Raw genomic sequence first — 17,229 nt, forward strand, 5'->3', positions numbered from 1 at the left:
GCATAACATGAGAATACCCTTTAAAGGGAACCTGTCAGCAGGATTGTGCACAGTAACCTACACACAGTGTCAGGTTGACCGGTTATACTGAATAAAATGATACCTTGGTAGATGAAATCAGTCTTGTGGCTGTTCTTTAATTTTTATTTTCAGTTTTGTGTTAAAGGGAACTGTTACCTCATTTTTCGCATATAAGCTGCGGCCACTGCCATTAGGGGCTTATCTACAGCATTCTGTAATGATGTAGATAAGCCCTCGATGTAACCTGAAAGAGAAGAAAAACAAGTTAGATTATACTCACCTGGGATGCGGTCCGGTCCGATCCGATGGGTGTCGCGGGTCCGGGTCCAGCGCCTCCCATCTTCACGTGATGACGTCCTCTTCCTTGCTACTGTCGTGGCTCCTGTGCAGGCGTAGTTCTCTGACCTGTTGAGGGCAGAGCAAAGTACTGCAGTGCGCAGGCACCAGGAAAGGTCAGAGAGGCCCGGCGCCTGCACACTGCTGTACTTTACTCTGCCCTTAACAGGGAAAATCAGTATGCCTGCGCAGAAGCCACGCCAGGAAGCAAGGAAGAGGATATCATCGCATGAAGAGGTGCCGGACCCGTGATACCCATCGGACTGAACCACCCCTGGGTGAGTATAATATAATTTGTTTTTCTTCTCTTTCAGGTTGCATCGGGGGCTTATCTACAGCATTACAGAATGCTGTAGATAAGCCCTTAATGGCGGTGGCCGCAGCTTATATGCGAAAAATGAGGTGACAGGTTCCCTTTAATGAGATTCTAGCACCCTAAGGCGGGGCTGGGGTATGTGGTACTCTGATTAGATATTCATAATGCAGACTGCTGATCTCTTACTGACCTGCCCCCTAGAATCTCTGTATATACTTTAAAAAAAAAAAAAAAAAAACACTTCTGCAGGCAGGTGATGGCCGTGGTACCTGCTTTGCAGGAAAATCGCATGTTTTGTGTGCCAACGCTATGTTCTTGTTGCCTCACCATTTTCTATATCCCTGCACCAATCCCTTATTAATGAATTGTGTTACTGCTGCATCTGTATCTGTACAATAAAGTCCTCACAAGCATCTACCAAGAGTGTGCGGTGACTGAACATTACTCTTGTGCCATTAATAGATTAACACAAAACTGAAAAAAAGATTAAAAGAACAACACCAAGACGGATTTCATCACCCAAGGTATCATTGTAATCAGTATAACGGCGCCAACCTGACACTAGCTGTAGGTTACTGTGCACAATCCTGCTGTCAGGTTCCCTTTAAGCTAGCAAATTTCTAAGTTAACTGAGATTTCTTCCTAGGTCATATACATTCTACTATAAAGATGTGTTAGGACTTAGTTTGAACAGCCATTCTGTGCCGACATAGTCCCTTTAAATATAGTTCTCTGTAATAATAGTTTCTGTCCTTAATTCATGCTGCCCGTTCTGATAGCTTGTAATTGCTAAAAAGCTATCCTTATGGTGAAAGATAGAGATAGGAGTCCGTATCGGCGGAGCACAGATTACTGTATTTTATTACAGGTCTATATGCATTCTGTTGGTGTGCTGGCAGGTACAGAATACTAAGAGCTTAATTAAATTCTGCACACTATCAGTGCCATTACCAGCGTGTTCTATTAGATCGCACACCAGTCCCAGTGCCACAAGGCGGTGATTAATATTTAGCAGCAGTGTGGCAGACATAGAGACAGGACTGCACCTGAATATTAATGGATGCAAGCCACAGCATGTAGTGCAGAAATGACAGGATGATCCCTACTCCAGATACATGGAGGATTTTACTCTTTTGTAAAAGCATTGACAGAGGGGAAGAGTGTGACAGAGGGTGCACTATGTTTTCTCAGTGTGTTCGGCCATGTTCCTTTCTGAATTGCTTACATTAGTCATCTCTTAGTTACAGCTCTTTTTGGGAAACCGGAGGTGAGAATAACTAAGGCACGTGACTAGTAAACGTGGGCTGCCAACCATTTACCGAGACTACTAACCTATCAGAAATGTAGTAAAAAGGAGAGCTGGACATCTAGGTGAATGTAGATTCTGAATCATTACATAGCAGAAAATACAAGAGAATACTAAAAATAACCACATGCCGGTTTCACCAGAATGGAGAGGGGCATCCTTTTAAAGACGAGGGCTTATGATTAGGAAAGGCAATCAACATTAGATTAGTGGGGTCAGACTTCTGGGAAGCTGCGCCTTGTTCAAGTGCTGCGCTCTACGCTGAGCACTGCACGGTGGGGGGGTTGTCTAAATCTCCAAAACATAGGATTCAGACAAATCGCCGATGGAATCACTTTGTACTCTGGCTCTGTTCCAGGTATGTCAGTCTTATTTGGGCCTCCACAAATCCCTGGTATTCATTACCACTAGCACAGTACCGGTGCAAATAGTGGTACATATAGTGGCCCAAATAGTTTTGCTATCTGTTGATAAGCCACACAAGAACAGGACTGATAGAGGTTAGGTAGAGAAGGCCCCAAATAGTTTTCCTAGATAATGTACCCAATCAACAGCCCTACCTGATCGCGTAAGTTGGAACATAAAGAATGCAAATTTTGGCACACCAGCTCATCATCATCTTGCCCTACCTGACCCAAGGGAGTCCTGTATCAACAAACCCCTGATGTAGATGAATAGGCTATTATAAGGAAGACAGAACATCTAGAAATCTGGGTGATAAGATGACCTTCCTGGTCAAGAAAAGGGCCTATTAGAATATCTAAATCCCCAAGTACTGTGTAATAAAGTGTCCATGCATACAGGCTCCTAGATACCCGCTGTTTGCATTGGAAACCCCAGCGTGCAGCATCACTGATCGTTGCTCTCCCGCTGCCACACGCAGCGATGCATGCTGACCAGCGGGAGACCAACGATCAAAAAATGGCCCAGGACGATCCTGCACGATCAGCGATACCCGGCAGGGGGGCCGGTCGCTGATCCATGTCACACACAGTGATGTCACTGGCAAGATCACGGTGGCATCACAAAATCAGCGATCTCGCTGGCGATATCACTGTGTGTGACGGGGCCTTAAGACAGTTGATATGCGGTCTCTACTTGCTGTGTTGACTCTGCAATTAACAGGAAATTGTTCAGATACTGCACAATTATTACACTTTTTTCTCTCAAGAAGGCCATAACTTCTGGCTGCGGAAAGACCAAACGGAAGGCATCTGAATTAGTAATGCTGAATGACTCCTTCGTCTTTTAATGCAAATCTTGGGTATTTCTGACTGTGAGGATGGATAGGCACTCTAAGGTCTAGGGTACACATTACTATGTTTTTCCCGATTAGTGGAATCGGTGATTTTATCGATTCAATGTAGAATTTTTTGTATACTACCCACTTGTTCAAAAGATTTTAGATTTATAATTCTACAGTATTTGCCTCAAGGTTTTTTTGTTTGTTTTTTTTTTTAAACAGATTTGAATAGTATCCCAGAAACCATTCTGGTACTGGTATCACTACTCCTGTATTCACCTTACTGCCTCATTACTCTATTTTGCATCCTCTCTCTAGAGTTTGGAGTATCTACGGGCTTCTGGATACAAATGTCCAGGCCTTGTGAAAGTATTGGAATCTTCTTCTCACTTTCATGGCGTCCTTGTCTCAATGTACCGCTTGTTGGATTGGGAAAGGTATTCCTTGCCGTGCCTCCATCTATTCTATTATTTCTAAACACTGTTTTTGGTGATTCCCATGTATCCCCACTCATACTGCACCCACACACACACAAATGATAACCATTTGAAAGGTAAACTTGCCCCCTTCAGCAAGAAAATAGCCAAACAAACCACACATCCACAATTTGATCACAAAATACAATTTAAACATTCATTTTCATAAACCTGCAGAAAGACACAATGACCTGCAGGTGGCACCTCAACCGGAAAACATTTTTTGGCCTCTACTTATTCAAAACAATTTAATGTATTACCAATTTACATATATAAATACCCCCCCCCAGAATACACGGCCCCTTAAGAACAGGCGAAACGCGCGTCGGGGGGGAAGGGGGGGGGGGGTCGCAGTGGCAGCGCTGGACACACTCAGGTATTTCTGACTTATATGCACCTTTAGTAACATTTTGATAGATCATTACCCACTTTATATGAAGTATATTGATTACAATCTAGCCTATGGTCCGGGCACTGTTGCTATACATAAGTTGATGCTGTATTGGCACTAAATTTAGTATGGATCTCAGGCATTAGTTGCTATTTTAATAGGAGGGTATTTTGGCTATTGAATGTACCATTGAGCAGTCATTTCAACTGATTTAGTAGTGTGTCTGCTCCAGCTGCACGTGATCTCTAGTTTTTTGAGGCATTTATTATGTACGTTGATTTTTTTATGTAACATGTTTTCATTGTGAATAAAATTGTAATATTTTTGCTATACATTCCTTGTGCCATTAATTTTTTTTTGGCATTCAGTTTAATAAAAAATATATAAATACCTGTCTGTTCATCAGCTCATGAAATACATTTACATTTGACCAGCTTGCTTTTTCTGAAATTGCCTGCGCTCCCGACAACCAATGTGCGAAAATTTCGCACGGGCCAAGCTAGTCTATCAGAATTCCAATGTAATCCGGTCTCTTATAGGAAAGGCTCCGAAAGCATGATACTTTTTTTTTTTAGATTTTTCTTCTGGAATTCCCTTCTTGTCGTCTCAGGCTTTTTCTAGTATGTCATCCAGTACTGAACCAAATACTTGGAGACCGGAAAAGGAAATGGAACACAGGTTGTTCTTAGAGTAGCTATCCACCGACCAGGTCTTAAATTATATAGCTTGCCTTACGGTGTTAGAGTGTGCCTCATTTCTTGCGCCAAATCTAATAGACCCTCTCATGCGTATGTCCCCGATAGGGACAGGAAAAATACTGGTGGTTGGAGGGGCCTTTTATCCTCTTGTGTGTTCCTGTCCCTATGAAGGCTATGAAGGACCCCCTCCTGATGGTGCTCTCAGGAGGGATGTCCAGGAAAAAAGCCTTTATTTACACAAAAATTGTAAAGCTCGAATTGAGTTTGCCAAAAGACATGTGGGAACCTCCCTACATGTATGGAGGAAGGTGCTGTTTTCAGAGGAGACTGAAATTGAACTTTTTGGCCACCAAGGTATACGCTTTGTCTGGCGCCAAACCAACACATCTCATCACCCAAGAACACCATCCCGACAGTGAAAAATGGTGGTAGCAGCATCACGCTGTGGAGCAGGGACAGGGAAAATCATCTGAGTCGAGGGGAAGATGGATGGTGAAAATAAAGGGATATTCTTGAGCGAAACCTGTTTCATTCTGTCAGTGAAGAGACTGGGAAAGAGTATCACCTTCCAACACGACAATGACCCAAAAAATACTGCATAAGCAACATTTGAGTGGTTTAAGGGGAAATGTGTAAATGTTTTGTAGTGGCCTAGTCGAAGCACAGACATTAATCGAATTGAGAATCTGTGGTCAGACTTGAAGATTTCTGTTCACCAGAGAAAAGCATCTAACTTGAAGGAGCTGGAGCAGTTTTAGATTGAGTAATGTTCAAAAATCCCAGAGGAAAGCTCATAAAGAAGTATACGAAGCGACTTGCAGCTGTAATTGCCGCAAAAGGAGGCTCTACAAAGTACTGACTTTAGGGAGTTAGTTATACACACTGTTGTTTTTAGTTATTTTGTCCTGATTTTTGTTTGCGTCACAATAAAAGAGGAAACCAAGAATTCAGAGTTGTAGGAATATTTTTACATGAACTGAGGCAAACACTAAAACACTCTAGTCTATTATTTCTAAACACTGTTTTTCGGTGATTCCTTTGTATCCCCGTCCAAACTGCACCTACACACAAATGATACACCATTTTAAAGGTAAACTTGCCCCCAAATAGCCAAACAAATCACATATCCACGATTTGCTCACAAAATACAGTTTAAACATTAATATTCATAAACCTGCAGTAAGGAAAAATGACCTGCACCACAGTACCCCAAAGCAGACTACCAACACATTTGTAAACATGCACTGTTTTCACTGATTACTTCGCCCCACACACACGATACACCATTTGAAAGACACAATGACCTGCAGGTGGCACCTCAACCGGAAAACATTTTTTGGCCTCTAGTTATCAAAACAATTTAATGTATTACCAATCTACATATATAAATAGCTGTTTGTGTTCATCAGCTCATGAAATACATTTACATTTGACCAGCTTGCTTTTTCTGAAATTGCCTGCGCCCCCGACGACCAATGTGCGAAAATTTCGCACGGGCCAAACTATCCAGTGAAATTCCAGGTTGTGAGGTAACAAAACACGAAAAATGCCAAGGTGGTGAATAATTTTTGCAAGCCACTGTATCGAGGAAGGATGAGGTGGAGGAGGGAAGAGTATAGATTACTATAAGACATGTATACAGAATGCAAATAAATATATATTTGATATAGAATAATAGCATAATGAGATGACACTCTGGTAAAATGACTTATCATACTCAGAATAAGACAGTAAAGATGACGTCAAATAAAATAACCCCATAGGGAAAAGATGATTGGTACTAAAAGGTTCCCCCCCCCCCCCATTTCACTGTAATTCTATCCATAATATAAAACAGGATATGAATTGAATAGAGGATGGGGGGGGGGGGGGGGGAAGTCTCTCCATGGTTTTCCTAGAACAGAGATTTCCCACATCAACGACAGTATTTGCCCTCATATATGCAACCTCTCCACAGACCTCCAGGCCATACAGTGAGGGTACAATCCATGTGCCATCAGCACCAGCTTTGTGTCCTTACATAATCATAGTTGGCTAGCTACATATAAGAATTTCTGCAGCGCCAGACAGTAGGAGTGAACATGATCTGAATTACTATATGAATAGTTAAGGAGGGAGCAACAATATAACAAACCGCAACTAGTGTTATTGGCCTCCCTTGGGCAAGATTTTCTCATTGATCACAATAGAGGGCAAGTCCTCTACATACACAGAATGAATAAAAAGAGAATGATGCACTACATGAAGTGAATACACAAATAAGCTTTCAGCCTGGAAATGCAGCAGATCTAAGATATGAGCTGGAGACACAAGGATGGGGATGAAATGGCTGTCAGGAATTTTTTAAAAAAGGAAACAAATAGCGTTCCTGTTGGGAAAATAAAGACGTACAAATATACTACAATTCAAGTGTTACTAATTAGGAGCCAGCAATAACAATACTCTGCGGCATTTACAGTCATGTTTTCCACAGAATTCATATTTAGAACATTCCAGGGAAATTATGTTTATGCCATTTGCAACCATGTGTTTCCTGTTCCACTGCGGTTTATAATATTGCCTTCTCTCAATTCATGCACTGCAGGTTAAAAGCGCAGGAATAAAAGGAATTATCACTCTATGTCAAGGTAGATAATGACTGCAAATGCTCAGCCCTATTAAATCACATTATAAGCCAAATTTTTTTCTTCTTTTTTTAAGTTAAGATTTTATGAGAACAACCCAAACATGTTAGTGCCAGCAGAAAGACAATGCTCGCAAAACCTAACCATGGCATTTCTCCTAAGTATTAAAAATTACTAGAGTTTGGGAGATGTGCTGAAGTACGCTTGCTGTGAGCAAGCCAGGGAGCTGCCGCGAGCAAGCCAGAAAGCCGAGGAGCCGCCGCGAGCGAACCAGAAAGCCGGGGAGCCGCCGAGAGCAAGCCAGAAAGCCGGGGAGCCGTCGCGAGCAAACCAGAAAGCCGGGGAGCCGTCGCAAGCAAGCCAGAAAGTCAGGGAGCTACCGCGAGCAAGCCAGAAAGCTGCCGTGAGCAAGCCAGAAAGCCAGGGAGCCGCCGAGAGCAAGCCAGAAAGCCAGGGAGCCGCCGAGAGCAAGCCAGAAAGCCAGGGAGCCGCCAAGAGCAAGCCAGAAAGCCAGGGAGCCGCCGAGAGCAAGCCAGAAAGCCAGGGAGCCGCCGAGAGCAAGCCAGGGAGCTACCGCAAGCAAGCCAGAAAGCCGGGAAGCCGTCGCGAGCAAGCCAGAAAGTCGGGGAGCCGCCACGAGCAAGCCAGAAAGCCAGGGAGCCGCTGCGAGCAAGCCAGGGAGCTGCAGAGAGCAAGCCAGAAAGCTGCCGAGAGCAAGCCAGGGAGCTGCTGTGACAACTTGGGAGGTGGAGGTGGTTGTGAAAAATGGAGAAGCAGTAAATTTTCCTTTGGCTTATAAAAAAAGGAGGAGCATTGGCACAATTTTTAATTTCTAAAAAGGAAGGGACCATATTAGAATACCAAAGGGAGTTCTATTTTCAAAGGAATTTGTCACCCCGGGACACTTTTCAGCTATTACTATGGGCTTACAGGTAAGAGAAATATCTAATCTTACCTGTATGCCTCATGCTGTTGTCTAGATGTGGAGAAATAGACTTTTATTTCATTATGCTAATGATTTCTTCCAAGCTCCGGGGAGTGCGGTGCCTGGAGGGAATCCCTGCCTCTTCTCTTCATTATACTATCAGCCTCTGTGACATGCAGTTGTGACTCCGTCACATTTTGGTGCCTTTTTTTACCCATTTCCCAGTGTGAAAATGTCAAATCTGGGGTTAAAACTAAATTTTTGTGGTAAAAATGTAATTATTTTTTTCTTCATTGACCAATTGTAAAAAATTCTGTGACCCACCTGGTGGAAATAGGATTACTGTACCCCTAGATGAATTCATTAAGAGGTGTAGTTCGTAAAATTGGGTCTCTTATGGGGGGGGGGGGGATTCTGCTGTTCTGGCACCTTAGGGGCTCTGCTATTGTGACATGACACCCACAAACCAGTCCAGCAAAATCTGAATTCCAATATGGTGCTTCTTCCCATCTGAGCTGTGCACTGTGCCTCAAAATATGTTTTTGACCACATTCGGGGTATCGGTGCTTTAAAGAGAAATTGCACAACAAATTTTCAGGTCCATTTTCTCCTGCTATCCTCATGAAAATGAAAAAAATTGAAGCTAAAAGAACATTTTGGGTGCAAATTTTTTTTTTCAACGTTGTAAAATACTGTGAAGCACCTGTGCTCACCATACATTGCTTGGGTTCACTTGTGGGGGGAGGGGGTTTCACTGTTTAGGCACATCAGGTCCTCTTCATGCACGATATGACACCTGCACATGCACACCATTCCATCAATATTTGCGTACCAAAACATCACTTCTTCCTTTCTGAGCCCTGCCGTGTGCTCAAACAGTAGTTTTTCACCACAATGGGGTATCTGCATAGACAGGAGAAATTATACAACAAATATGGGGGGCCATTATCTCCTGTTACTTTGTGAAAATAAAAAATTTTGGAGTAACGGACATTTTTGTGGGGAAAGGTGACTTTTTATTTTCGCAGCTCTATGTTATAAACTTCTGTGAAGCACCTGGAGGTTCAAGGTTCTTAGCACTCATCTGGATAAGTTCCATGAGGGGTCTAGTTTCCAAAATGAAGCCACTGGTGGCGGGGGGGGGGGGGGGGGGGGGGTTCCACTGTTTAGGCACATCAGAGGCTCTCCAAATACAACATGGCATCTGCTAATTATTCCAGCAAATTTTGCATTTAAAAACGTCAAATGGAGCTTTTTCCCTTCAAAGCCCTGCCATGCCCCAAACAGTGGTTTTCCTCCAAATATGGAGTATTACATGCTAAGGAGAAATTTGGGGCCTAAACTAGTAAAATTTTGGTGGAAAAAAGTCAAATGTCCATTTTTTCCTTCCACATACCAAAAATTCCAGTGAATAATGTCATAAAAAAATATGTTTCAAAAATTGTGCTGATGTAATGTAGCCATGTGGGAAACGTTATTTATTAACCATTTAGATTGTAGATTGTAAGCTCTTACAGGCAGGGTCATCATTATCTTTGCTGTAATTATTGTATTATCTCTAACGTTACTTATGCCTTGTATATGAACTGTTGAATTGTAAAGCACTGCGGAATACGTTGGCTCTATACAAATAAAGACTACTGTTATTACTACTAGTGATGAGCGAGTATTTTGGCGTGCTCGGAGATTTAGCTTTCCTCGTCTTATCTGCATTATTTGCGACTTTTAGACCGGCTGATTACATGTGTGGAATACCTGTTTGTTAGGGAATTCTCACATGTATTCAGCCTGTCTACAAGTCGCAAATCAAGCAGATGAGACGACGAAAACTAAATCTCAGAGCAAGCCAAAATACTCGGAAGACACCCGAGCATGCTCGGGAAAACCCAAGTAACGAATAGACTCTCTCATCACTAATTACTACCATAACTGATTTAAGGGCTTAAAAATGACAAATTTGAAAATTGCTAATTTTTCCTAATTTTCGCCAAATTTACTATTTATTTTCACAAATAAAAGCATGTCATATAGTAGAAATTTTACTACTACCTTGAAATACAATATGTCATGAAAAAAAAAAATACTCTCAGAATCAGTGAAATCCGTTGACAAATATTCAGAATTGAGAGATCTCAGTGGTTGATACCTTTTAATGGCTAACTGAAAATATGGTAACACATTGCAAGCTTTCGAGACTACTCAGGTCTCTTCATCAGGCATTGACTAATACAAAATCTGAAGAGTCACATATTTATGCACAACACAGCACAGAAAAAATGCAATAGATAGACAAGTGACGTGAAGCAGAACTATCATTATGGGAGAGGGAGAAACATAAATATTGGACCAGTTCATAGATAAGAAGTCTGGATGTTTTATTGTCCTCTGATTGGGGTCTCCTAATGTGTTGTGATGCCCCCATAAGGCCTTAGGAGCAAATTGCTTAATTGATGTAAAAAGACATCCATGCGACACATTCATTCCAGCATTGAGAGTGTCAAAGGTCATCATGAGCTTGTACTCACAGACTCTTCTCTCTCTCTGAGATGTGAAGTTACTTTTCAATACCAGTAATTTCATATCCATGGTGTTGTGATCAGGCACGCAAAAATGTTTTGCCACAGATTCAGGCATACAAAAATGTTTTGTATCTGTGGCAAAACATTTTTGCATGCCTGATCACAACACTATGGATATGAAATTACTGGTATTGAACAGTAACTTCACATCTCAGAGAGAGAGAGAAGAGTCTGGGAGTACAAGCTCATGATGACCTTTGACACTCTCAATGCTGGAATGAATGGGTCGCATGGATTTCTGTCTTTTTACATCAATTAAGGAATTTGCTCCTAAGGCCTTGTGGGGGGCATCACAACAGATTAGGAGACCCCAATCAGAGGACAATAAAACATCCAGACTCCTTATCTATGAACTGGCCCAATATTTATGCTTCTCCCTCTCCCATAATCATAATTCTGCTTCACGTCACTTGTCTTATCTATTGCATTTTTTCTGTACTGTGTTGTGCATAAATATGTGACTCTTCAGATTTTGTATTAGTCAATGCCTGATGAAGAGACCGGAGTAGTCTCGAAAGCTTGCAACGTGTTACCATCTTTTCAGTTAGCCATTAAAAGGTATCAACCACTGAGATCTCTCAATTCTGAATATTTTTCTATCTACTGGCTAACACGGTACAAAGATATACATCTTTTCTGTATTGAAATCCATTGAAGCGTTCAAGAGTTATTAGCAAATAGAGTGACACTAGTCAGAATTGTTACATTTGGGCTGGTCATGAAGGTGAAACAGGCTTGGGGGCTTATGGGGTTAAAGAAAAACTAACAGGTCTGCGAGAGCCAGAATTCTTGCTGGTTGGTAGGTGATCAAATACCTATCTCATGCCATTCAATTACCGTATGTAAAAATCATACAATGTGATTTTCTGTTTTTTATTTTTAGATTCTGTCTCTCACAGTTGAAGTGTAGCTTTGAAGAAAATTACAGACCTCTTCATTCTTTGTAAGTGGGAAAACTTGCTAAATCACCAGTGTATCAAATACTTATTTTCCCCACTGTATCTCTCTATACTCATCTATTTATATAATTGTCTTATGTTTTCATTCCTGTTTTGTCCAGATGTCACCGTATCCCATAATTCCAAGCGGAGGAAGTTCACCGACCGCCATATTGGGACTCACAATTGATGGGAGTTTCAATACGGATACTGCTGCTGGTACCAACCTATTGCGCGGTACCACCAGCAGAACACCGTCACACCACACACACACACACTCTATATGCCGTATGCACCACACTCTCACGCAGCCTCTTGCGCAGTATCACCAGCGGAACACTGTCGCACTGTGCGAATTCCGCGTAGGCGCAGTGAATCATTCAGCTGATCCCGGCGGCAGATGCGCAACGTTTCTACAGGCAGAGAAAGCCGGTCACATTAAAGGGGTTTTCCCACAAACGAAAGTTCATTTTAAAAATTCTGTGTCTGTGTACGGAGCATACCACATCTCCTGGGCAGGGGAGGAAGCAAAAGACAATACTGACATTACAGCAGGGGATCACAGAGGATTCATTTTGTGAGGTAAAATATTTCACTGACTGTTTTTAAACAATATTTTACCTCTCAAAATGTATCGTCTGCGATCTGCTGTAATGTCAGTATTGGTTTTTGCTTCCTCCCCTGCCCAGGAGCTGTGGTATGTTCTGTACATGGTCAGACACAGGGGTGAGAGACAGAGCACAGGGGTGAGACAGCTCAAACAGGACAGCACATGAGGGGAGAACACAGCACAGGAAGGAGAGAGACAGCAGACAAGGGTGATAGCACATGGGGTAGACAGGTCAAGGTCAAGAAGAGAGCACAGACGGGAGAAGTCAGCACATGGGGAAAGAGAGAGTGGATAGGTGGGTGAGCACATGGGGGGGGGGGGATTCTCAACGCTCCATAGCCTGCCCCCATCGTGACTTTACCTCCCTCCTGATGCTAGGCCAGCATTGTTTATCTGGGACACTGAATGATGGAATCTCCAAAACAGAAGAAACTGAGAGGTGTTCTTTGTATATAGTGGTCAGCACATACCACACTTGGTGCAAGGAATAAAAATCAGTGAACCTATGATAGCGTCATGGACACTGAAGGTTCACTGTTGTTTGTGGTAGGCAAAGGCTAACCATTCTACTCAGATGACTAGAAAGAGATACTGTAGCACCAATTGCTAAAAAAGTTGACGAAACTAGAAATTTGTCAGAACATGAGAGTATAAAAGAATCCGAATTAAACTATTTATTGGCTAATCCTATGTATATCTGTATACAATGTAGTGTAAATGCGGCAATATACTCTTCCCAATTTCCAGCGCCACGCCGGTCCTCTTTCAGGTCAATTGATGGTAATTGCGACTTGCCAGATCGAACTGGGGTCTATGTGAGATCTGGAAATCCATGGAGCCTTGTTCTGACACTCCATAGACTTACATAGTAAAGCCGATTTCCAAGTAAAAAAAGAGCCCAGTGTGATCTGGAAATCGGAATAGCAATTACATGATCTAGACGAGGACCAGAGGGAGGCTGGAAATCGGGAAAGACAGTAATCATATTATTGCACTTATGAAAAATATACATTTACACAAAAATTTTGCCAATAAATATTTTCATGGGTGTACTTCTATAAATATGAACTATTTGGTAATAGAAGGAGGAGGCCAGGACTGTTCACGGCATCCCCCCATATCACGTGAATTGCCATGGGCATGTGCATCACTTACCTGTCGAAAAGATGACTCCATAATGAATTATTGAAAGGTGAGTCGACGGACGTCGTGTGATGTTCTGCTAGGAAACCTAGGGTCTTAACAGTCATGTGACTGTAAGCATCAAAAGTATGTGAACAGCCGACCACCACACCTATAAGTGCTTGTTGGATATCCCATTCAAAACCATAGGCATTATCAGAACCTTTTTGCTGGTACAGCTTCCCTCCTCTCTTTTAGGATACAATATTGCACGCAATACTGATTACCAGTGCTTAGGATAGATTATCAATATCATATCCAACACTTGGCACTTCAACGATCAGCTGTTATTAGCTACGACAGCAGCCGGGGATGTACATACTGAGCTGCCCTGCACAGCTCTATTCAATGTGTAGCAACTGGTACTGCAGATCAGGGCCTAAGTCACTTGTATACAAGCTGATCTGCAGTACTCGGCAGCGGACACTAGAATGCACCTCCTCATCTTGCTACATTGGGAGCTAATAACAGCTGATTGGCGGGGATTCAAAGTATTGGACCCCAATGATTTGATATTTATATACCATCCTAAATGATTCTGGACTTGCAGGGCCTCACTTTACTCTGCACTTAGTTCTAAAACAACAAGTAAGAAGCTTGCAGTGATGTAGTGGATGTCAGACACAGCCAGAATCCCCACAGTGAAGGCAGAGAGTCTGTTACTTTCACTACCTTGCTAATTGCTTTATACACAATGATGAACAAGTGTGTGTGTTAGGCTATGTGCCCACGGTGCGTGTTAAAACGCACACCAAAAACCGGACTCCTTCCCAGAAATCGCACGTTTTCACCGTGATTTTACCGCGATTATGATCGAGATTTTGCCGCGATTTTCACGTGCGATATTCAAGCACTTTCCAAGCGATTTGAAGCATCGCTTGGAAAGTGATTGACAGGTTGGTCACACTCGTCAAACATAGTGTTTGACAAGTGTGACCAGCTTTTTACTATTGAGGCCGACTATACGGCATCAATAGTAAAAGATAGAATGTTAAAATGCTAAAAAAAAAATAAAAAAAATCGGTGTATATTTACCTTCCGGCGTCCCGCGCTGCATTCCCGGGCCACAGCATTCCCAGTAATGCCTTGCGAGACCTGTGATGACGTAGTCTCGCGTTGCTATAGCGATCTCGCGAGACCGCTAGAGTCACGCGAGACTACGTCATCACTGGACCGTGCCAAGGCATTACTGGGAACGCTTAGGCCGGGAATGCAGCGCGGGACGCCGGAAGGTAAATATACCCCGATTTTTTATTCTTTTTTTTTTTTTACAGGGGTATGGTACCCAGGGCCTGGAGGACAGTCTCCTCTTCTCCACACCGTGGGTACCAACCGCACATGAGACGCTTAACTTCCAGCATGGTGGGCATAGCCACATGCGGGAAGTAAGCGATTCTCATGCATTCCTATGGGTGCGGAATCACGGCAATTCTTTGTGATTCCGCACAAAAGAATGAGCATGCTGCGATTTTTTCCGCGATGTGATTCCGCCACGGAAAAAAAGCGCAGCATTAGCACAGCATGTGCGGAATGCCATAGGAATGCATGGGGGGCGTTCTGTACACAATTTTTTTAAACGTTTTCGCGCCGAAAATCGTGGCAAAAACGCTTAAAAATCGCTACGTGGGCACACAGCCTCAGGCCTCTTTCACACTTACGTTTTTTCTTGTCAGTTAAAATGCGCCAAAATTGCGGAAAGCGGATCCGTTTCTAAGTGATGCAAACGGATGCCACCGGACCATTTTTTGACGGATCCGTTGAATGCAGAATTTTAAAGGAGAGAGAGAGGGAGAGAGAGAGGGAGAGAGAGAGGGAGAGAGAGAGGGAGAGAGAGAGGGAGAGAGAGAGGGAGAGAGAGAGGGAGAGAGAGAGGGAGAGAGAGAGGGAGAGAGAGAGGGAGAGAGAGAGGGAGAGAGAGAGGGAGAGAGAGAGAGAGAGAGAGGGAGAGAGAGAGGGAGAGAGAGAGGGAGAGAGAGAGAGAGGGAGAGAGAGAGGGAGAGAGAGAGAGAGAGGGAGAGAGGGAGAGAGAGAGGGAGAGAGAGAGGGAGAGGGAGAGAGAGAGGGAGAGAGAGAGAGAGAGGGAGAGAGAGAGGGAGAGGGAGAGAGAGAGAGAGAGGGAGAGAGAGAGGGAGAGAGAGAGGGAGAGAGAGAGGGAGAGAGAGAGGGAGAGAGAGAGGGAGAGAGAGAGGGAGAGAGAGAGGGAGAGAGAGAGGGAGAGAGAGAGGGAGAGAGAGAGGGAGAGAGAGAGGGAGAGAGAGAGGGAGAGAGAGAGGGAGAGAGAGAGGGAGAGAGAGAGGGAGAGAGAGAGGGAGAGAGAGAGGGAGAGAGAGAGGGAGAGAGAGAGGGAGAGAGAGGGAGGGAGAGGGAGGGAGAGGGAGGGAGAGGGAGGGAGAGGGAGAGAGAGGGAGAGAGAGGGAGAATTTTTTTCCCCACCGCCAGAAAGGATTTCAGGGTTAAATACCCAGCTGACTTCCTATCTCCGGGCGTGCGCACTGTAAAAAAACGGATCCAACGGATGGCCATCCGTCAAGATCCGCCGGTAATGCAACTCAATGGGGAAAAAAACGGATCCGCAAAAAAAAATGGCGGATCCGTTTTTTTCAAAAACTGGCGGATTTTGACTGATGGTCAAAAACGGAAGTGTGAAAGAGGCCTAAACAGATTAGTAGATAGCTCTATTATGCAGCCAGGAAGCTGAATTTCCACTGAAACTGGGGCTAATATACCAGATACATAAAGCAAGAATAAAAAAAATATACATGGTAATATGTTAAAATAAAAAGTCACTTCCAGTGTCCAAATCAGTTTCTAGCATCATGTCTGTTGAAAAACAGATGTGTGGAATACATAAAAACAATTTCTAGGGAAAGAGGAACACAACTTAAAATCTTTTGTGGCTGTAAAAAAGTAGAATGTGAAATACAGGCACATATTTTTTTTCCATTTTGCCTTAATATCAACATAAAAATTATACCCCATGTATAGCAAAAAAAATGACAAGTTATTTGAATAACGGAACAATTTTTTTTTTTTTTAGAGCCATTAAAAAAGTGTATGTACGAAAAAAGGCTATCCCATTTACACAAGGTATTAACCAATCTACAATCTACAGGATAAGTGATAAGCTTCTGATCACTAGTCATCTGACCACTGGGACACCACAATCCCAAAACAGAGCTCTAAAATCTCTCTCATTGTCTATGGGAGTTACCCAGCAGGAGGCTCACTGTTGGCACTGAACATAATCATAGGCTGCTTAAAAGATATATACAGCTGTGGCAAAAATTAAGAGACCACTGCAAAATGTTCAGTTTGTCTGATTTTTCTCTTTATAGGTATATTTTTGAGTAAAATGTAAATTGCTCTTTTATTCTATAAATTACTGACATATCTTTGAATTTCCAAGCACTAAATTTTGTATTTATTTTCAGAAAATGAGAAATGGTCAAAATAAAAAATGCCGTGCTTGCAGACCTCAAATAATGCTAAGAAAACAAGTTCATAATCATTTAGAAACAACAATACTAATGTTTTATCTCAGGAAGAGTTCAGAAATCAATATAATGTGGAATAACCATGATTTT

General features: G+C 42.7%; 1 protein-coding gene across 3 annotated transcripts in view; it reads right to left on the reverse strand.

The window, feature by feature from the left end:
* The window catches only part of PLRG1 (pleiotropic regulator 1), a 91,795-nt gene that overhangs the window by 62,097 nt on the left and 12,469 nt on the right, over positions 1-17,229 (reverse strand). Inside the window, exon 2 of one of the 3 annotated variants that reach the window (XM_073576394.1) lies at positions 9,050-9,239. The exons of the other annotated variants lie outside the window; for them this stretch is intronic. Coding sequence (XP_073432495.1) covers positions 9,050-9,052 — 3 coding nt within the window. The 5' untranslated portion in view covers positions 9,053-9,239. The remainder of the gene's footprint in view (positions 1-9,049; positions 9,240-17,229) is intronic. 3 annotated transcript variants of the gene reach the window in all.

The sequence above is a fragment of the Dendrobates tinctorius genome, unplaced genomic scaffold (genome assembly GCF_039654945.1).
Source record: "Dendrobates tinctorius isolate UK_male_01 unplaced genomic scaffold, ASM3965494v1 ptg000008l, whole genome shotgun sequence".
NCBI lineage: Eukaryota > Metazoa > Chordata > Amphibia > Anura > Dendrobatidae > Dendrobates > Dendrobates tinctorius.